We start from the raw sequence: 22,625 nt of genomic DNA on the forward strand, positions 1-22,625 counted from the left end.
TCTGATAGCCAGGTAGCTTTTTAGCTGCAGCCTCCATTTACCCCACTTGCTCAGGCTTGGTGCTTCTAGATACGGCTGGCTTGAGTGCATGTTTGTCTGTGGACATGACCATGTTGTGCTAAGAGTATTGGTCACAGCAGTCCACGGGTAACAGTTTGCTGCCATTGCTCAAGCAACAGTATGACAAGCTGCCTAATCTCAACTAAATACCAGAGCCAACCCTGTTGAGCTCTGACAGCTAATAGAGTGGTACTTAGAAACAGGTCAGCTATTTCCATACAGGATAAAAACTAAAAAGAAGTAACACTATTTTAACCTAATTAAAAATGGTTAACTTCAAGACTAGTTAAAATACTGGATGTTAGAAAACCATAGGAGAAGTACATGTACAGTGTATTCTGCTCTGTTTCTGAAGCTTTTTTTAAAATAAGGTCTTGACGGTTGGATGTGATGTTAACTTTAGAACACTGAGTGTCCTGCTACAAATCTAAATAACAGCTGAAATGGGATTCATGTTGTGTATGATGTTGAGCTACACATTATTTTGAGAAGTGGTACTTTGATACTGTTTTCAGAGGCGCATCAAGGTGAGTGCAACAGAAGTTAATGGTAAGAAAGTCAGTCTGTCCTAATCTAAGCTGACTAGAATAAAAAACAAGAAATGATGTAGTGTTGAAATTTAACTTTTTTCCTATGAACCTCAACATACAGCTTTAACAGCTATGTGACATGCCCATCCTGAATTTGAAAACACTGCCTTGAGAACATCCTGCCTGAGATCCTCTTTTAAAAAAACCAATGTGCTATAAAATCAAAGGGATTATAAAGTTAGAACAGTAAAGTAGAAGCTCTACAGGATACACTATAATCTAGAAATACAATTCTTTTCCTTGAAAAAAGCTGGTGCAGAGAATACTGCTGTTTTTATCCTGACTGTTTAATAATGGCTAAGAATAATCACTTATAATAAATTAGGTCTGCAGTATAAATGAACATATGAACCTTTCAAAAGAGACATACTAATGTTAATTTTAGAGTATCTAAAACGGATTTAAACTATTTCAAGATTCATTTTATCGCAATTTATATTACTTTAGGAATCTTCTATACAGCAAGTTGAACAGAAAAAAGCAAACATTCTAACAGCCCCCTTTCCCTAGAACAATTTTCGTATAGGATAGTTTTAAATAGCTATTTCAGCACACCTATGTGTGCTCTCGCTCCCCCTTTTCCTAAAGGTAGCACAGCCAAAAGACAATGTGAGAACCGACATTTGTTGACTGACGCTGTTTTCCTTTCCATCTGGTAAAGACAGAGATTTGAGTATGTCCCAAAATGGAAAATGTGAATTTCGTGTTTACTTTGCCAAATCTCCAGGGGACTTTGTTCTTTTCCTTGGTTATAGTTGATAAACCCCACATCACTCTGTGTCTGCATGTCACTCTGTGTTCAGGTACAAAAAGTTTTCAGTTTCAGCTGTGGCTGAAACTTCAGTGAAATCCAAACAGGAGCTCCCATTAGGAATCTTTGAGCAGCATTTTGTATATTCCATTTTCTACTGTCCTTATTCTGGGGAGGAAGAATCGTCATCTTCATCCTCTTCATCCTCATCATTGAATGAGCATGGAGTTTCTCCCCGTGATTCTGAGTAGCGTGATGTTGCACTGCTGGACTGTTGACTGCTCGGGGCAAGAAGCTGCCCAGTTGCTAAGGCCACTTCAGCATCCAAACATAACCCTGGATTCTCACTATTAAAACAACAGAAATGGTGAAGTTTAGAGGATTTCAGATGAAGTTTAAAGCTTTTTGACCTCAGCTTTTCCTTTAGTTAAAGAAATGCTACCAACATTAAACACAGCTAATAGTTATGGAAACAGCTGAAGTGTTGAAGTAACATAAAAGATTGTTGGGTGGTTTGTTGTTGTTTTTTATTTTTTTCATAACTAACTAGTAGAGTTGCTCAGGCTGAATAAAGTTAAAAAATAAATCCCTCACAGTTTTTCCAATACACAGAAATGTTTGGAATATGAAATTAAACTGTTAAATGCCATGAGGAAGAACCTGTTTCAGAATGATCTCTCTTTCTGCTTTTTAAGGTACAGGTAACTTCCAAGCAAAGCACAGTTGTTACAGTGTTTTTGCATTGGATTGTTATTGTTGGTGGTGTTTTGTGCTTGGTTTTTAATTTATGATTAGACTGTGTAGATTAAATTTCTTTCATGATAGTTTAAGCAGTAGTGCATTTAGACACCAAACATCCTCCTGCGTTCTTCAGAAGTATTATCAGGCTTTGTTCTATGTGTAATAAACTATTTGTAGTCCATGCCCAGGCAGGTATTCAAGGTTAATCAGGAGAACTCTGTCATTATAGTAAGGGCTTGAAAGTGATTCGATTCTTTTGAAACATAGATACAATATAGGTAATATGTTCAAAATTCAAAACATGTTGATTTGACCTTTCAAATGTAATTATAAAAGAAGACAGAATAAGGCTCATTTAAAATGAAAGATCAACCATACAGAAGACATTTCATTACCTGCATATAAATAATATGAAATAGTGAGCTTATTGAAGTATCACAAGCATATACCATAATCTTTGACTTAATTTTATTTACCTTGATTTAGCATCAGAAGTGCCTCCTGCTACCTCTAAATGTGAACCTGCTTGTGCTGAACTTGAAAGTAACCCTTGATTTATCCACGAAAATCCTGATGACATATCTAGAAGAAAAGTATCATTGTATTTATGACAGCTACTTGATATTTTCTTCCTTTTATTATCTTAAACTTCACATTCTCTTTGCAGTTAAGATTCCTTAAACTGTAGATGTGGCCTGTTTAATCAAGATGAAATTATAAATCTGTACATACACCCCCAGTGTTTGTGGATGCACTCAAGCCTTGCACTCCCTCACAATCACAGTTGTGGTTATTTCTATGAAACTCTCACCTCTGCTTGAAGAGGGTTGATGCTGCAGATGACCCTGGCCAGTAGCCATATGCAATCACAGGTACCTGAAATAGTTTTGGAGGTTGTACAGCTTGATCCTATGCCCCAAGAGCTCTAAGTGCCTTTGCTGTTGTGCTTGGTGAAGGTGTAAATGGAATTGTCAGGACTGGAGATACTGCAAGGAAGCCATCATGAAGGCAGTATGTGTTTTTCAGTTGTGTGTGTTCTGATGGCCAAAGGCAGTTTCAATTCAGTGGTCTCACAACTGGCTGCAATGCAGCCTCCTAATCTGTTCTGATGGATCAGCTGTGGATGTGAACACACCATGTCAGAGGTCTTGTGCCAAGAGTACGAAAGAGAGATCCTGTTGTATACTGCATGTGTGAGGTGCAAGTCTCCTCCCCAGGGAAAGCAAATTTTAGGACTAAAACGGCCTTGCAGTACTGTGGAATTCCTTGAGATAGTTTGTTGGAAGCCCTCTGAGGCACGAGTGGGTTACTTACAAACCTCATAGAACCTGTTTTCAAATTCTGTAGCAAGTAATGCCAGTCACCTGTTTCCAGTTATGCACATTTCTGCTAAGAGAATCAGCAAAACTAGGCCATTGACCCAAGTACACATGGGATATTTTTTGGGGGTGTGTATATGTGGTTTTAACTTCTTTCTTAGATAAGATGTTTCTATAGACCTACCCAAATTCCATCTCAACACAGAGTTCAAATTGAAATGAATTATCAGGACTGTCTAGTTCTTCTCCATGGTGCTTGCATGTGGTTCCAGCTGGATGCATTAAACCAGGAGTTACTGTCCTTAGTTAGTTGCTATACCTAACCAAACCTCTGTTCGGTACAGCACGATGGCAATAAAAATCAGATTGCACTATTCATACTGTACCTAGAATTGTTCTGTAACAGCAGACAAGAGGAATAACTTTGTTACATATGCTTTCTAGTTTGTCTGTGTTCTAGTTAAGCTTTGGCTTGAGATTTGCCAGTGTCTGGCTCTAGCATGGGACTGTTCTAAGGAGATTGTCACAACCACAGAAAGTGGCTCACCATCTACTGGGATCCACATGCTACCTTGTTTTGTGCTGTGGAGACCCATTAGCAGTGAGGTATTTAAATGCCCTGGTACAAGGCAAGGCTAGCAAGGTCAATGTTCCTGCCAACAGCCTTTAGAACATGACAGAAAATATTAAGTGGCAGCTTTAGGGTGATCTCTGAGGATGGGATAGATGAGAATAGTTAAACATGGACATAGCTGGATGGCTTTCATTAAGATTGCCATAAATGCAGGTTTGTTTTTACAGAGAACACATTCTACAGTCTCCTCTTGTCTTTGCAGGAAGAGGCTGAACCATTTAGAATGACTGCATTGTATTTAGATTAATAAAGTGGATTAGAGATGTATCACAGCGTTGTTTCCTGGTCTTTTGAAGGGATGTACCTGTATGTACACGTTTAATATTTCAGGAGAATAACAAGTTGCTGCTAGTAATATTGCATTTTATTAACACTGTGGGATAATAGCTAGTTAGCTTTGTGAAAAGCAAGGTGAAGGAAAGTTTGGATTTTACACATAAGGCAGAAAGGAGGTTCATAGATGCCTATCCCTGCCTTGTACTTTCATTGCCTTCTAATTCTACTTTCCAGTGGGCTCCGAGAAGCCAGGGAAAAGAAGTTTTAACGTTTAAGAAGCCACTTCCTGTCTGAAGAGAACTGTTAAAAGAGAATGCTGCCTACAATGAAAAGACTTATTACTTAGAACAGAGAAGTGACTAATAGTACACCTGTGAACCAGGGAAAGCAGCTTGGAAAAACCCTCCCAAGGTGGTACAGGCCAGTCTAAGAGTGGCACCCTTATTATTGACAGACATATCTTGCAGCAGATATCCTTGGCAGAAATTTCTTCTTTATATGAGAAGGAGCAGATATCCTTGGCAGAAATTTGTTCCTCATATGAGAAGGCTCTAAAGAAACATCATCAATAGCCTTAGTAATTAATGCTAAAGTGAAAGTGCTGCATAGGATTATTGCTGATGGCCAAACAAGCTTGTTCATTCAGTAGTACTTTTATCTCTTCAGTTCTAACTCCAGCCCCTTGCCAGTCAAAGCTTGTTATGCAGGTAGATGATAGCAAAGCATTTCTCCATGCAGGGGAGAAGGAAACAAAAAGAAGTGTTGTAATCTAGAGGTCCTAAACTGTACCCCTTTATGTGCTCACTGCCTTAGTGGGATATGTACAAGTGAGGGGTTGTTACCACAAGTAATGTACCTCAAAATATTTATCCGTAGTCTCATTTCTAGGAGTCAGGACTCAGCTGACAAATACCAGCCCTGAATTTACATTAAATACTTCTAGTATATGCATGGCTTAAAAGGTACAAGATAGTTTTCTGGATATGGTTCTACAAGAGTTTATGCTTGTCTCAGTCAGTGGTGTATTTCAGCTCATCCAGCAATCTCACTCCCTTTTTACTTAAACTGTTCTGGTATGAGCCCTTAACTAGCCATTTCGACATGCTGCACTGTCAGAAAGGTCTCTGCCAGATAAAGAACCTGCAGTTTAGTACCCTGAACCAGACCATTAAGAGGACAGAGGAAAGTAACTGTCAAAATTAAGAAATGGGCAGGAATGTGACCCTGGAATAACACTGCTCCTTCCACAGTAAGAAGGCTGTAGTGTAGTCTGCTTTATGTCCATTGCTTTTGCTGGATTACCTACTTAGTTCATCAAGCATATCAAATTAGGGCACTTGAAGAATGGCTAAAACACATGATCCTCTTGCAAAGAGAATACACTAAAAGGCTTTGATATATCAGTTCAGCAGTTCCAAGCAAATTATTTGTCATGTTTAATGTGTCTAGAAGTAACTTTTTTCTTTTAAACCTGAGATGGTCCAAGTTTTGTCAATTTTAGATTTCTTTCATTGAACTAGTTGAGACTTGGATTCTTCCAACCGCTTCGCCAGCCCTGTTAGCAAGAACTACAGGCCAAACTACTGTTAAGTGTTTGGAAGTCAGTAATTATCTGGAAAAAAAAAGAAAAAGATGACGAGGCTACAGTCAAACTAACAACATTGTATAGGAAATGACTTGCCTGCTTACATGTACTAGAACAGGACTGGTTTCTACAGCAGTTCAGTCCACAGATTCAGTTCGTTTAGGAGAACTTTAATCTTGAATGTAATAAATTGACCCAGTGAATAAATAAGAGACCTTGATTTGCTCTTCTTGTATAGCAGTAATTGAAGCCAAGGTACTTAACAGTGCCATCATGACAGCTACAGAAGTACCCATAAAGTCTAGAAACCAGCGATGAGCCTTCTGTTTCACTGTCATTGCAGGGTAAGAAACAACATCTGAAGATTGTCAAAGTTAAAACAGGAAGCGAGACTTAACTGAAAAATTCACAACTGGGTAAATGCTGGGGTTTCAAGTATTGTGCAAAACATTTAAATCAGTTTCCCTTATGTCAGTTACTGCCATTAGAAACATGTACTATGCAATTCACACAATTAAATAGCCAGCAACAGATAGAAGAAACCTTTGAAAATAAATGTATCTACTCTAGTAACACTTGTGGAGTAATTTTTTTCACAAGCTGAAGCTTGTCTGAAGAGTATGTTACTCACCTCAGTGCATTTTAAGTAAAATATAAAAATCAATACATTTCTAATGACCGGGTTTCTGGCTGATGGTCTGCTACTAGAGATATAATCACCATGTTCTTTAACCTATATTCAAATCTGTTCTTCTTGGGTTAGTTTCTTTGAAACAGAGGACTATTTGTTTCTTACTTGCACAGGAACATAATGGTTGTTTTGCCTTTAGTGCTTTCAGTAAAACCCCCACCAGCAGTACTTAGTGTGACTAAATTTTTTTCAAAACAAACTAAAATGACCTACTAAGCACTAGTTTAGACATTCATCACTTTAATCATGAAAGCTGGTTTTATTTGGTATATAGTGTAATGACAGGGTTTTTTGCAAATGTAAAGCAACCCTGTTTTCTGAAGAGAAATTAATGCAGGTTTAAATTGGAACAGAAATCTTAGTTTGTTCCTTGATAGACAGGCACAGTTAAGTAACCTGAACACTGCAACACTGTTAAAAGATGTGGGTTCTGCTCCTTTCCCGTTTTTTTTACATTGGTGGTAAATGTGGTAGGTAATTTTCAGTTGAATGAGCCAGCAAGGAACAAATTAAAATTTCTTTCAACTTCTCTTTTTGACATCAGTGCAGCCTTATAAAGACTTGGGGGGGGCAATTTCAAAATTGACTGAAATTAAAAAATGAAATCTTAGTTTTGAAACCCACAGCACAAGGGGACCAGGAAAATGCAAACAAGCATTGATAAACATAAGCACATTTGATGTAGTTTGGAATGTTAAGCCATTTAGAATGTACTGATCTTAGTGAATGTAACTGACTTCTAATTTATATCCAGCAGTTTTCATATCACAAATTTTAAGCAACTGTTTAATTCTTAGTTCTCTCATATAGTAAAATCAAGGACACAAAAACCCAAACGTTCAGCTTCCTGACTACTTAACTATATTATCCTTAGCAAAACAAAACAGCATTAACATAAAGCCTGCATTTTAAATTATCCTGACATAAGGATTAAGTGTTGCCACCAGAAGGGAATCACCTTTAGTAAAGTTAAAAAGTCAAATGTTTGAAGTGTCCAGCCTAGCTGTGTGAAAGACAGATTTTTCTACTACTGTAGATTAATCAAGATTAAAGCCTCGTTAGTAGAGAAGCCAAGGCAATAGCTTTGCTCCCCCCTTCTTCAAAAATGAAGGTGTGCATACAGTTAATTCCTTGGGTAACACTTCCCTTACAGATGAAGTCCCTCCAGAAACTTGAGAAAATACTGGCCTACTTTTAAGCTTGGGCAGAGCAGGAAGAACGCAGTGTGACAGTAGCTAAAGGACTGATTATAAATTTTAGCAGCTCTAGTCCAACAATTGAAGATTTGAGCCTATTAAGTGTGACCTGTTCAAGCAGCGTGACTAGGGGAGGTAAAAGCCTCACTGTGAGACTCTTGTCCTGGAACTCTTTGGAGCTTTTTGCTTTTATTTAGAGCATCTCTGTTCTCAGGTGGAACCTGCTGGCTTGGGAGTCACTTGTAGATTACATTCACTCACTTTAAGATACTCTTTTTCTTTCCTTTTCCTCCTCAGCTTTGGAGGAGCTGCCTTCCAGTCTGCTCTTTCATTCATCCAGTGTCATGAAAAATTAGTATTAATCCATGAAAATCTGACCTTGGTGTCAGTTCAACTATTTAAGAAATAACTTCTTCATAACACAATTCACGCAGGAGTTTGTTGTTATAGATCAGTGTGAATTAAATTTACAGGACTATTATGATAAACCTTCCAAAATGACCTGTAAAAGAACTGGTTTCTGTACCACCCTACTAGCTCCCACAAAACTTCAATTATTATGTACTTATGTGGGCTAATATCATTAAATTTGCTTTGGTTAACTAATGCTTTGAATTTGATCAGGAATGTAAAAGTCTCATCTATAACTTACCTGTGACGTAGCCTTCTAAAGCTTTGGGCACCAGTGATTTTGCAGTTCTTAGGTCCTCAGCTGAGCATTTGCCTGACTCGAGCCCAAAGGACATTCCCATTCTCTTCAGCACCTCACTGTCATCATGAATCTCAAAAGTGTTATCGAAATTAAAGAGGTATTCAAATCTGCATGTGAAAAGTCAAAGTGAGATGGCTTGAAAAGAGCACAGCTATGTGGGTTTTGCCTGTTCATCCTGCATTGAGGTAAGTATCCCGATCCTTCATTATCTGCAAAGGGTCCTTAAGGGAAAAAAAGTGCAGCAAATGCTTTTTCTCTTCTGCTTCTGTTACTGGCATGCCTATGGGATGTAAAATGGCACTTTCTCAATTAAAGTAACTTTACCACTGCAGGAAGTCTAAAGTTTTCTACCTCATTAAACAGATTCAAAGGGGAAGAGGGAGGCCTTATTGAACATGAACCTTCACTTGTACTAAATCCAGTATTTTTAAAGGTCATCTGCAGCCCTGTCACCAAAATAACTACTTTGTTTTTGCTTCTTGGACATTTCATTTTCTGTTCTAATGTGCAACACTCCTCCTGTGAAGTGACCTATTTACCTTGGTCTAGTTTTGCATTTTTGGATGCAGCTAGCAATGCAGTCTTCAGTCTTTTATGTTCACAACCTACCATTTCTTGCTGCAGGATTCTCAGAATGCTTTTCATTGCCTATAAAAGTGGAAATAGTGATTTAAATTTAAGACAGCTTTAAGAAAAGCTGGGGCACCTGTGGTGACTGGCCTTATGCTCTGATCAGAGGCTATTAAATGCCCAGACAGCCCCAGTGCAGGGATCACGATACAGGCTGGCTCCCAGTGCCTCATTTTCTGCTAACAAATCCTTTATGCCTGGAAAAGCAATCCATCTGTGAGACAGTCTTTAAAAGATAACTCACTGGTGGGTCTTCCATTAGCTCTCCAAGCTCATGTCACATGAGGATTTTTATTTTTTTTTTCTTAAATTTAAATACTAATTTTCTTGGATCCAGTAAGTTTGGAGAAGTTTCACCTTTTGTGCTTAGGCACAACATTTTCATCTAGTAATCTGCATGCTTGGAATGAGGTGTAACTGTCAGTTACAGGCATCATCTCTTTTGTGACTTACACAGTATTACCTGTAAAACCTATTGTTTATGCACCTGTACTTATTTAAGCATAACCACATCAAAAGGGAAAATAAGATATGTCACTTTAAGTGGTGAAATGACATTCCTGCTACCTGGACTGGTGCACCTAAAATCAAGTAATTACGTTTGCACAAACAGGGGATGGGAGAAGTGTCATACCAAGTTTCTACCAGCAAGCTGTGTAGTAACTAAGTTATAACTGAATTCAGCTTTTATGGTACAGGATTAAAGATTGTATTTACTGTTAGCTCTGGCTTTCTCCTCCCAGGTGTTGTGGTCAAATACTAGATGTTAGAAAGGAGCCGAACTCCATTCCATCCCCCTTCAAGTTTCCAAACAAACTTACAGTAGTATTTCCCCAGATATAGTCTCCAGCAACCTGCAGCCCCTGATGCAGGAAGTTCTGCACTTCCTCCACCTCTGCTGTTAAGACCTGTTTGAGGATTTTCTGTCAGGGACTTGACGTAACCCCTTTTAGAACACAGAGAAACTTTTGGCATGAGCAACATCAAATGCTATGATCTGCATAGACTGACTGTTACAAAACCACTTGTATTCCTTATGTCTATAACCTAGCGCCTGGTATCTGCTCTTGTCTCTTAACTTTAATAAGCAACTGTGTCCAGGTATTCTCTGTGCATACACTCCATGTCATCCATGATTTTACAGAAACCTGTGAATCCACTGTCCTCTCTTTTTCTAGGCCACGGAGTCCATCTGTTCCTCCTGTGTCTCTCACCTGGTTATGCTACACTTTTTCCAAGAACAAGAGAGGATACAGTATTCCAGATATGAAAGCACTATACACATCTAATTTTACATTGTATTTCTTACTGGTTTTGCTAATAATTCCCAGCATTGTTTTGGCTGTTCTTGAGAAATCCTTTTTTGTTCTCATAGAATGATCTACTGGGCTGCTATCTTAAAATTCAGTGCTAAAAGATCACTCCAGAGGCCAGTGCTGTGAATGTGAAATTTGGGTGCAGTTCCTGTCCCTTCCCAAGGTAAGTGCAAATTTGATCAACAACTAATTTAATCTGGAGTTTCTGCTCTTGCAGGCAATTCTTTCTCTAAGGGTACATGAGCCTACTTTCTACATGTTTACTTTCACAGATAGTATTGTATGTCCAATAGCAAAATCCTCTGCATTTTCCATTAAAAGCAACATGTTCTTATTTTCCACATTTGTGATACCTCTATTGTGTTTGAATGCTTCTTTAAAACTAGGTATTCTGGTTCTTTTATTTATTTTCTCCTTTTCCCCAAGACCTACAGCATTTATACAGAGGCACCATATACAATAAATACATTTTTTTTTCCTCTTTAAATGGGACTTACTTGCTCAGGTGCCTCATCTTTTCAATATAATTTTTAACTATTTTATCTTCAGACTGCTTTTCTTGACACCAGCTTCAGAAATGCCATTCCCAGCATGCTGCTTGGCACCCGGCTGCCTGCCTTCTCAAACTCTAAACAAAACTCGCCCAGTAACCTCAACCTCTTTGTTTTGCATGTGAGAAATTTCATCCTGTTTTGGCTAGATCAAGCCTGTTCTTGCATAGGAAAAACCTTAGGAGACACAAACCTATGTTCCACATGATGCTAAGTCCCCTTTATATGTACCATTTTTCCAAGCAATTATTTTAGAAGATTCTCTGTAAATACAGTTTTGAGTAGCAAATCCTATGAGGTTATCTGTTCATTGGACTTTCTAACATCACCTGCTGTGGCATTATAAATGTCAACCAACCAGTGTTGATAACATGTATGAATGTTACTTGGGAGAAGGAATGGAAGCCCTTTAAGCAGTGGATTATTAACTGACCTTAAAGGGCCGGCACTCAAGCTGACCAGTTAGGCAACACAAACGCTCTCTAATAAATTACAGAATTAGTTTGGACAAATGTAAGTGAACATTTTTGCCAACTGCCATATTTAGCAGATCAATGTAATAGTGCTTTAAACACAAGCAGTTTCTGCCACTGTTTATCTACACACTGCTGCTGTCACTAATCAGTTGCACAAACAACAACCACAGTGGAAAGCTTGTTTAATTTGGGTTGTACACTTAATGATCTCCAGATGACAGCAATATTGAAGCTGGGTTACATAAAATGAAGTATCAACAGCTTAAATCACGTTGGTGTGTTCATTCTTAGTAGTACTGTTTTCTTACAGTTTGAAACTGGAGGCACATTGTTAACCTTCTCTAAATCCCAAATTCCAGGTTAATCTCTGACAACTTTAAATCAGCAGTTCTGAAGCTTCAGTATGAAACTATTGAACTTTTAAATGAACTCAAACCTAAATGGAAAGCACTGTTTAAAGTGCAGTGAGAACTGCATAGTATGCTAATAAAATAAGGGTACAGTCAAGCTAAACCAATGTAGAATCTAAAATTCCCAACTTGCTGAAATACAGCATAAACTGAAGTATTCCTAAAGTTTTGTTACAGAATATACTGGACTTCAGCCAAATTTTCTACAAAAATTCAACTTTTAATAATATTGCTTTTGCACATTGGTAGTTAGGTTACTAGAGACTATCTATTTTGCCATGTTAATGAAATTCAAGTTCAATAAGGGATTTGAATAGCACCAAGTGAAGTCTGTAATCTTCAGTACTGAGGCAGAGCCAGCTGTTTTCAGCTAATAAACTGTGATCTGATTAAAAGTTAGCATAACAGTACCTCATACTTCCAGCTATATTTTCATGGGATGAAGAGGATAAGCAGCCAGAAGTATGTAAGTGAAAGATTTTCAGATGAATTAGTGCAACTTTATCAATTTGCTTACAAAGGCAGTATTTAAAATTTCTGTATTATATCCTTCCTTTTTTTTCCCCTTCAAAGGGTCACCTACACCTTTCTGCTATTAAAAGACACATTCAAAGTTATTACTATCACCTCTAGGCTTTTATTTTTGTGTTACATGGACCACCTTCTGTTTCTGACTAAATACATTTGCGGCACATTAGAAATATGAACTCAGAAGCACTAACACATACTGGTGCTATCCTAGCATAGAATTTGATTCAGTTATTCCTGTGTAGTGAATGCGTTTTGAAGTGTCAGTCTTAAGTGCCTTTTAGAAACAGTGAAAGTCAGCCTGTTCTAACTAGTGGCTGTAAGGCAATGTTGATAAACGTACTGCATTTTTTATACATATAGTTTACTAGAAGTAATTCAAATTAGCTATTGTCACTTCAGGGAGGTGTTTTGTTTAGGTTTTTTTTGTTGGTTTTGGTTTGGTTTTAGGTATATATAAAATATGTATATATGTGTGTCTATCTAGTATATGTGTAAGGTATATAATACTATTTATATGATATATAATTATATATAATACATATTTCAATATATATTACTATAAGTCACTACATAATATATTCATTAATATATAGTATATATTACATAATTTATTGATATCAATAGATATCAATATATTTATATACTATGTATTACTAAAGAATATGTTATATAGTATACACATTACAAATTTATTAATATAAAAATTAAATATTTCTATTAATATTTACTGGTATCTGTCTCATGTTTATGTAGCTATTATATATTACATTATATTTCAATATTATTCCATATTATATTATAGATATATATTAATATATATTAAATATTATATATAGATATATTTAATAGATATATATTGTATAATAGCTAATAATTGATATATCATATATTAGATTTATTATGTTTTCTATGCTTATATATTAACATTAGATATTATAAATACTTAGTAAATAATATCCTATATAGTATAGCTTTTATATTACATTATATAACATAATATATATTTGTGTTATATTATCTGTCATATATGATTTATATTATGTATATAGGATTGTACAGTATATGTATAATATATATAATATATACATAATTATATTATGTTATGTATAAAATTATGTTTTCTATGCTTATATATTAACATTAGATATTATAAATACTGAGTAAATAATATGGAATAATATTTAAAACATAATGTAATACCATAGTAGATATTATGTAAATATATATTATAGCATAAACTATACTGGAATAGAATATATATTCTATATATGTTATAAACATATATAAAATGTTATACATGTTTATATATAACAAGCATATATATATGTTTGTTATAGGGAGAATATATGTATCATAACGTTATGCTATAGACATACTATAATGAATCTTATATATGTAAAGTTACATAATTACACATAATATACAATATTATATATCAATATATCTGCATCTATTGCTATATTAATATCTTTAATATAGAGAGATTAGAATATATAACTGTTTTAAATAAAATTATAATTACTTACTATAAATTATATATTATACAGTATATATTATGTCATATTTCAATATATCGAATATATTAATACAATCATATGTTTATAGTTATTTACATAGAATCATAGAATAGTTAGGGTTGGAAAGGACCTTAAGATCATCAATTTCCAACCCCCCTGCCATGGGCAGGGACACCTCACATTAAGCCATATCACCCAAGGCCTAGTCCAGCCTGGTCTGGAACACTGCCAGGGATGGAGCACTCACAACCTCCCTGGGCAACCTATTCCAGTGCCTCACCACCCCAATACATACATTAATACATACTATATGTTATATATATTTTATCATATATATTATATCACACATAATAATTTTATGCTATAATATGGTAATATTCTATAATAATAGAATATAATGATAATAAAATATAATTTGTTGCATATATATTAATTTGATACCAATGAAAACTATATATTATAATGTGTGATATATCTATTATACTAGATTCTATAATATATATCACATATTATACATTATAGAATTTAATATCTTTTTAATTTTCATTAGTATTTTAATGTAATATTCATTATATTAGTATTTAGTACTTAGATTATTTATCAATATATTGACTTATTATATTTATATATTACCTATACATTACATTAGGTAATGATATACCTAATATATTACATTATATATTGTATGATATATATACACATATATAAACAAACCAAAACAAAACAAGAAGCTAAAAGAAAACACCCCCCTGAAGTGACAATAGCGTGTTTAATTCACTTCTAGTAAACTAGAGAAGTTCTCTGATTTGTTCTAATAAAAATTCTATTCACAAAGAAAATACAGTTCTAAAAATTGATTCAGTAAACACTCACTTATCACTTGATATGCTGCAGTCTATAACTGTTCTTTTGCTAGTGTTGACTATTAAGAAAGGCAGCTGTATTGTGGAGTTCAAAGCTGGAGGGCCTTGATTTCGTTGTTCATTTTGCTGATTTCTTTGCACCAAGTTTTTGAATGCTATTTGCTGTAAAAAGAAAGAGAAAACGATCACTGACAAAAAAATAGAAGACATCAGTGTGGAACTTCACAAGCTGTTATTTACAAACTCCCAACAGCTCCAGGAATTTTCTGTCAAAAGGTAAGTTGTAGCCTGACTCCCTCTCTGCACTAGAGTGGCTTAGCAGGAACAGAAGTTAAACATTAGCTTCTCACCCAACTCCTAATGGCTATGCCCCCCTCACAGTCCCCAGAGAAGAAACAAGACAGGAGCAATAAAATAAAGCTTGATGAAGAACAGTTCCCCATTCCTTTCAAAAAGGCACTGCAGGCACTGTTACATTATATGCACAACCACCTCACATTGGGAGCTTCTTACACTGAAAAAATAATTACCAGAAATGCCAACATTTCCCACTTCCCAGAACCTGTATTCTCCTTGCCTTCTCATCCATCTCCCTCTTTTCTCTCTCAGAAAAACTGGTTTTGAAATTCTCCTCTAAAAGTTTTTAAACAGGTGCTGTTCATGACACAGCTCCCTTGCTATTATCTCTGACTGCATATGTATGAAAATGTGTAGGTTTGGGAGACATTATTTGAGGGACTGGAAGTCAGTGTGCTTACCCAGTTTGAGGCACTACTTAGTTCACTTAAGGGGAAGATGGACAGACAGAATCCCAAAGCACTTGTAAACCATTTGACAATGAACATAATCAAGGAAATAGTGACAGTTGTAGACAGTAAAGGAGTCCAACTCTGTAATTTTCAGACTAATAGTTAAGAGGGCCGACTAATAGTTAAGAGGGCCTGAGTTGCCTTACTGTCACCAGGACAATTTCATGTTACTGTTATAGAAGCTGCTAATTTATTAGATCAGACAGATAGAATTGTACCCTAAGTAGAGAAACAGTTTTTGGTGACGAAACAAGAAGCATTAGATATTTAAAAGTTTCAGTATATAGCTAATTATATGAAAATTTTATCCATATAGTTGCACCAGGAAAAAAAAAATAGCCTTATTGCCCAAAGCCTCATTAAAAAGCCCAAATGCATTAAATTACAGAAAGTCTTCAAAGACCAAAACTCTTCAGAATGCTTCTAGCTATTTAGAAAATTTCACTTTATAAGCAAAGATGCATTTGAAATAAATTTCTGCAAAGCCAAAATCTAAGTCATCTCAAAGGTGGATGTCAGAAGGTAAGAGTTGGATTTCTCACTCTAAAGATCCAGAAGTGTCCGTCTGTCTCCTCCAAAACAACTCTCTACTTGTTACACACATTGTTGTGTCATAAATTTTGTTGCTTAGAATCAGAGAGAAATTTTCTGCAAGAACTACTCCAAGAAGCAAACTCTGTGGGGGGGACGGGGATGACTCTGAGTCAGTGGAAGCAGTTGCAAGGTGTTCCCATTCCCACTAATGGTGACAGACCTTCAGAATACTAAGAAAACACTTGTAGCACACAGCTGCAGCAGCATGCCTGTTCACTCTAGTAAAACATAGACCAGAGAGTGAAGTTGAGAGGTACCCCTACTAGAAGCCAGGAAGGTCACAGCATGAAACTTTTCTCCACAGTACATCATAGCTGTTAAATAAATCTAGGAGGAACTTCAGAAGTTCTAATATGTCAGATCAGAACTTGGTGATTTCATTTACAGAAAAAATAATTAAGTATACCTGCAGCAGCAGTTCTTGTAGTTGGGCTCGCTTCTGTTTTATCCTTTCAATCCGCTTCTGTTTTTCTATCTTAAAATATAAATGCATCAAGATATTTACTTGGTTACCTTGTTTGTTCCAGTGTGCCAAACTGAAGAGGCTTTACAGCTGCACCTTACAGAAATACACACTTTCTTTAAAAATGGTGGTGGATTCCAGGGCACAGTAAGTGAACTGCAGAAGTCTTTTCAGGCCTACCCATTTGCCATATATTGTGTTATTTTTCAAAACAGACTAATTGTACAGCCACAGGAGTTTCTCCATGGAACAGGTCAATAGATAAACTGGTGTCCTTCCCATTCTTCCTCTTTTGTATTGTGCACTGAATGCCAGTTAGTACCAAACTAAATGCTTGAGGAAAGGGTGCTTTGGGATTAGTTGGTTGGTTCCTTTTTTTCAATCCTGCCCCCCACTCTTTTGGAATTGTGCACATCCCTTCCACTGTTGTTCTGGCTGTAAGCTACTAGATATAAACGTGTGGAGGCTGTGCTCAGGATCATCACCTGCATCTCTCCAGAGAACTTCACTTTTTGTTTGGACTACTTATTTGAGACTTGCGTAAACTAACAAGATTTCAGCAACAAAAAGGGGTGGAGGTAACATTATCTACATGAGCACAGGTTTCACTTCTTGCAAGAGTTCTTTTAATGCTAGTTTGAGGGGCAAAGGTGTATTCAACCTAAATATGCAGTGTTTGGGACAGCAATGGCACCAATGACTACTGACACTGCAGAGACAACTAAGGACACTTTAAATAGTGTCCTGGGGCAACCCTAGTAAACGATGCAGTCTTCAAAACTAAACTCTTCTATTTTATTTACAGTGGTGCTTTGTGGACCCCCACCCCCTCCTTAAAGTTTCCTTCAGAGCACAGTAGATGACTTTCTTTGCTGGGACAAACATGTAACTCTCAAAACCAATACACAGTACAGATTCTAATTTAGACATGGTTTCTGTATAACAGGCTTTTTTGTACTGGTTTCTCATTTTTGTACTGGTAGTCTTATTATGTAAGAACACATGAAAAAGAGTTCGCACTTTACACAGCTTTAAAGAGGAAAATGAATTCAGGTTTTCACACCATGCAAATGCAGCTTTATTTTCTATTTTTTTCAGTTATGCCATAGGAAGCAACATTTTAAAAAACTACGCCTGGCTTCCATTTTGTGCATTTGTAATTGGAGCCTGAAACGGTGAAAAGCGTAAGATCATGGTTGATGAGACAATGAAATTCAAGTTCCAGATGTGTAACAACAACCTATATTTAAAATAATGCATTCACTGGAATGAATATGAAAATGTACATTTAGCTGTAGCTCTTTAAAAAATAGTATCCTGAAGAAAAATGGTTGAGCATCTGCCTACTTGCTGGGTGGATGTATTTTCCAGGTTGCTGCAATGGACAGACAGTAAAAGCTTCTTTGGTACCACATCTAGAATGACACTTGATGTAAATTAACTTGCACAAAAATAATTGTTCTGTACTGCAGAGGCATCCCACCCACCTTTTAAGGTATATGATGCCACAAGTATCACAAATACAATACACATTAAGATGTATTTACAATCAGTGCAGCAGTATGCAGTAAATACAGTAACTTGTGATTTTTATTTATAGAGCATTTGGCCTGAAGGACAAGCAACATTTGTGCATATGAATTCTGGCATCCTTACAAAAAACACAGTAACTCACAGCCTGCTGGAGAAATAATGGAAACCACCAATAAGTAAAACTTCCTTTTTTTTCCCTGTCAGTTTTTAAGTAGCATTTAACATCCTAGCAGGAATTACTTTTCAGCTTCATTTCCTGCGATTGGCATTTCCAAGTACAGACAGGAATATAAAATTGGTCTCCTTTTAAATATATACCATTTTCTAAGCATAGCCACACCATATATTCTTGCGACTTTTCTGCTGGTTAATTCTGGCTACTTTAATCTTAAAAGTATTCCCTGATTTTTGTAAGGTAAACAGGTGGGGTTTTTCCCCAAACTTCATGTTGTATACTACACAAAACTGCACTAAGCATACATAAACATATCCTTTCAGTTTATTCAAATATCAAAGGAGGTATTTTCATAGTGTTCAAGAATGAAAACCAATCTGGTTCAAACTGAGGGAAAAAAAACCCTCTTCTAAAGTCAAGCACCTCCATTATCACAACCTTTGACCTATGCAAAATTTCCCATGTACCTCACCTTACCTCTAGATTCTGACATTCCTGAGCCGAGTTTGTGGGAAGGCCAATCCATCTGATTTCCTTCTTCTCTTTTGAAATTATGTTCATTGCCATCAGGACATTAAGGGCATCATAAACTCTCCGCCTAATGTTTTTCTGATCATAAGCCTGCTAAGAAAACAATACAGAATTAAGTACAATAAAAATTCAAAAAGGAAAAAGATATGGAACATATCCTTTAGAGATACACAGAAGATAAAAAGCTGGAATGGCAGTTCAGAGGGGTATTAAAACATGATGCCTTTATCGGTGCTACTACTTGGGTACCACGTGAGCTCTCTGGTTGCAGACGGAAGCCTCAGGCCTGCTTGAAGCCTCTATGCAGCAGATTCACACCTTGGTAAGTCTGTTCCAGTTGAGAAGCCTAACTACTTTGACATACTTCTCTAATTTGCTTAGAGAAATCTAAGAGGGAAATCTTAGAAATCTAGAGGGATGTCAATTCTTGATTTTAATTCTGTATTTTTAAATTTCAGAGGGTAAAGTCTTTATATTTGGGAAGTAGTTAAGTAATGAAGGAAGATATCTGGTGTGGCAGGACAGTGCAGAAACAGAAGACGCGCAATTCCATGATAAACCAGCCAGTTTTTTGATGGTGTAACACATTTCCAAATGTATTTGCTTACCGAGTCTGTGGCTAGGTGGCTGTTAGAGTTTGTGAATTCCAGTACCAGTTCATCAGCAACTTCATTGTACGAAGTTGTTCCTTTACGTTGAACTTTTTCACATACTTTCATTGAAAAATGCCTCAGACCCTTCCCATTTTTATCTCCTTTTTTGCTTCTCTTACTGGAAGGAAAAAAAAAAAAAGTTTTAATACATCACGTCTTAGTAAGCTACTTTGTAACACAGCAAAAGGCCACTTTTTCCAACAGGAATCAGGACTGATGACATCATGTACTACCTAAATGAAAAATAAAGATGTTCTGCTTTTTTGAATCAGATTCTTGTTTCTTTCATATTGGCAAAAAAAAAGTGCACTGGAATCCTTTCCCCTTTCTCAGCCATTGCTACATGGATAGTGCTTGAACACATGCTGCTGGGCTGATGCTTAGAAAACTACATTTGTAATTCATCTCCAGGTAGTTTCACAAAAGAACAACCAAAAAATGGGGAAAACATTACAAGATGTTTAAGTGTTTGAAGCCAGACTTACAGGCAACTCATGTTTGTGCTTAAAATAGAAAGCAAAGAGTAATGAATTATAACTACAAGGAATAACATACCACAGAGCTTTTAGGTGGAAGTGGGAACATGACTCCCATCTCTGCAGAGCAGATCTGAAGAAGCAAAAGAAAGTCTCAACTGTATGCATCAAATACATGTTTGAGAAAACTCACCTTTCCGAAAAATCGGACTCTATAAATTCTTGGGTCCGCTTTCTGTCCCTAGGCAAAGACAATTCAAAATTAAGATTAAAATCACATTATACATTTCAACCAATAAAATGAACATATTTGGGCCCTAATGTTTATTCTTATTTGTTACTGAAAAGGGGAGAATAGCATACAAAAAGTGAGGGGAGGTGGTCAGGACTTTGGAGTTTTTCTAAGATCACTGCCATAGAACTTCTAATCCCAATTTTACCATGCTTTGCCTGTATAATTTTAGGGAACTTATTGCATCAGAAACCATAGGAAGCGCTGGTGGGAGCTAGATAGATAGATAACCAAATCTCTTCAAAAAGGAGAAGCTGGGCTCCTTTGAAAATTCCTATTTAAAATTTCTCCCTCTGGAAGAAAAATGCATTTAAACATTGCACAACTCTATCCTGTATTTCCAGGACACTAAATGTTTTGGTATCTTTAAACAAAAAACAAGGTAAAATACTAAGCAGTTCATATTAGAGCTGATGCATACAGAGCTGAAAGTGATATGCTGAGGAAGTAGCTGAGTTCTGCACAGGAGCAACAGTCACTGGTCACTGCCAGTTTCCTTAGTAGTTCTGTTCATTAGCTACAGCAAGCAGACTGCAGAAGGTATATTCCAAACTTGTCTTTTATTCTTGCAGGTGATACAGTGCACACAGTGCTGAAGAGCTCGCGGTGTATTACTTCACATTGTTACCTTACCATTTCAAAACCAGGGCTCACAGCAGATACTTTCGCAGCTAAAACCTGGCAATGCTAAAAAACGGAGCTGAACAAAAATTGTGGATTTGAAGCTCCATGCCATGAAAGCCTCATGTGCTGGTTGCACAACCCAGAACCCACCAATAGATGTCTTCCTCAGCACTGCAGGATCTGTGTCTGTGGCAACCCCTGTCCATGGTGCTTAACGTCACAGGCCATGTGGTTTGGGCTGGCTGCAGTTGGCGCAGGGGCTGCTGTGTTCCTGTGCACAACAGGGACCTGGACTGGCAGTAAATGAAAGGAGAACTGCCCCAGGACTGTAAGCCAGGCTGCTGAAGGTAGTATGGAGCCCTGAGAGTGAACATGCTCTTGTCTTATTTGATTTAGGAAACAACTTGGAATCTGTGAAGAGGAGCAAACAATGGGTAAAGCAAGGAGCCTGGGTTTGTGGTCCTCTGGAACTGTCTTCAGCAAGGGGTCACCTCTTAGGCTTGGCAGTACCACAGAGCCTTCCTCAACTCTGATTTTCAGATGAAAATATGACCTGTTGTATGGACTTCTGCAGAGATCAATACTGATCAGCCAGTCTGGAGAGAACATCTTGCTCCTTTTTATGGGTGAAACAATAGTTAGGCTCATTGGAAATACTGTGGATTTTTACAGGATATGAATGAAAGGATGGTGCTCTTCCTTGGTGGTGGTGGTTGACACACTGCAATAGGCTTCCCTCTGGTAATCTCCATCACCAGGTTTTGATGAAGCTTAAGAAAGCTAATGAGTGTTGAGTCTTTGGTTTAGCAGCTGTGAACAAACACTGCTGCTTTTCCCCTCCTCTGGGGACTGAACCAACTTCTGTCTGGCCTCCACATGTCCCAAAATTTGGTGGAACAAAGTAATCTTTGAAAACTTTTCCAAATAAAATCAGAACTAAGAGATTTAAAAGGGATTTATGGAAATAAACACATACTCAGGGAAAAAAAAATCCTAACTTAAAGACATCCCAGCTGGGCATGCAGTTTAACGATTTGGTGCTCAGGATACACTGACTGGGAAGTACAAGCCTAGGACACTCCTTGCTTACAGCACAGAATAAAGAAAGTCAAGGTACAACTACTGTACTCTCCCCTTCAGCTGTTTCTTAGATACTCCATTTTGCCACCTCTGGGGCTGGAAAGGTACCATTGACACTCATGACTGATTACAGAAGTTAACCAAAATGCAGAAATAAATGTTTAATTTTCAGAGACAAAGCACTACATCTGTCTTGAGACAGAAATGCTCAGCAGTACTGGTATTGAAAGAAAAACCAAACCATGAAATACTGTAAGACCAGATTTCCTTAGAGGAGATAAAGACAGTCATGTTACTATGGAGTATCTCAGAACCCCATGAAAACTTGTTGCTACTGTAAAATAGTAGTAGAAGTACAACACTGATTACATTCAACATTTTCCATTAGAGTTAGGTCTTAAACACCTTTGAAAATGTTTCTGAGTGTCTCTCCCTCTGTTGGCACCCTCCAATATGTTCAGTAGCAAAGCTATTTGGATATACCATGAATTAATAAAAAAAAAAAAAAAGGCTTGTTTTAACAGGACTCATGAATTTGTGACTCTT

General features: G+C 36.8%; 1 protein-coding gene and 1 long non-coding RNA gene across 8 annotated transcripts in view; one reads left to right on the forward strand and one right to left on the reverse strand.

Annotated features, from left to right (window-relative positions):
* Nucleotides 1-919: 919 nt before the first annotated feature.
* Nucleotides 920-22,625, reverse strand: part of TFDP2 (transcription factor Dp-2) — a 57,292-nt gene continuing 35,586 nt past the window's right edge. For 3 of the 7 annotated variants that reach the window (XM_062638992.1, XM_062638991.1, XM_062638996.1), the window contains 8 exons: nucleotides 20,277-20,324; nucleotides 19,563-19,725; nucleotides 18,901-19,047; nucleotides 16,659-16,727; nucleotides 14,860-15,011; nucleotides 8,496-8,662; nucleotides 2,619-2,724; nucleotides 920-1,748 (listed from right to left, as the gene is read on the reverse strand). In XM_062638992.1, coding sequence (XP_062494976.1) covers nucleotides 1,565-1,748; nucleotides 2,619-2,724; nucleotides 8,496-8,662; nucleotides 14,860-15,011; nucleotides 16,659-16,727; nucleotides 18,901-19,047; nucleotides 19,563-19,725; nucleotides 20,277-20,324 — 1,036 coding nt within the window. In that variant the 3' untranslated portion in view covers nucleotides 920-1,564. The remainder of the gene's footprint in view (nucleotides 1,749-2,618; nucleotides 2,725-8,495; nucleotides 8,663-14,859; nucleotides 15,012-16,658; nucleotides 16,728-18,900; nucleotides 19,048-19,562; nucleotides 19,726-20,276; nucleotides 20,325-22,625) is intronic. The other 4 variants (XM_062638998.1, XM_062638993.1, XM_062638995.1 and 1 more) reach the window with 3 other exon arrangements.
* On the forward strand, nucleotides 15,778-22,605 carry LOC134174230 (uncharacterized). The gene is made up of 3 exons (XR_009968562.1): nucleotides 15,778-16,862; nucleotides 17,814-19,276; nucleotides 20,948-22,605. It is a non-coding gene; the product is annotated as an uncharacterized LOC134174230 (long non-coding RNA).

The sequence above is a fragment of the Pezoporus occidentalis genome, unplaced genomic scaffold, assembly GCF_034315485.1.
Source record: "Pezoporus occidentalis ecotype Australia unplaced genomic scaffold, CSIRO_AGI_Poc_V1 ctg59, whole genome shotgun sequence".
NCBI classification, from domain to species: domain Eukaryota; kingdom Metazoa; phylum Chordata; class Aves; order Psittaciformes; family Psittacidae; genus Pezoporus; species Pezoporus occidentalis.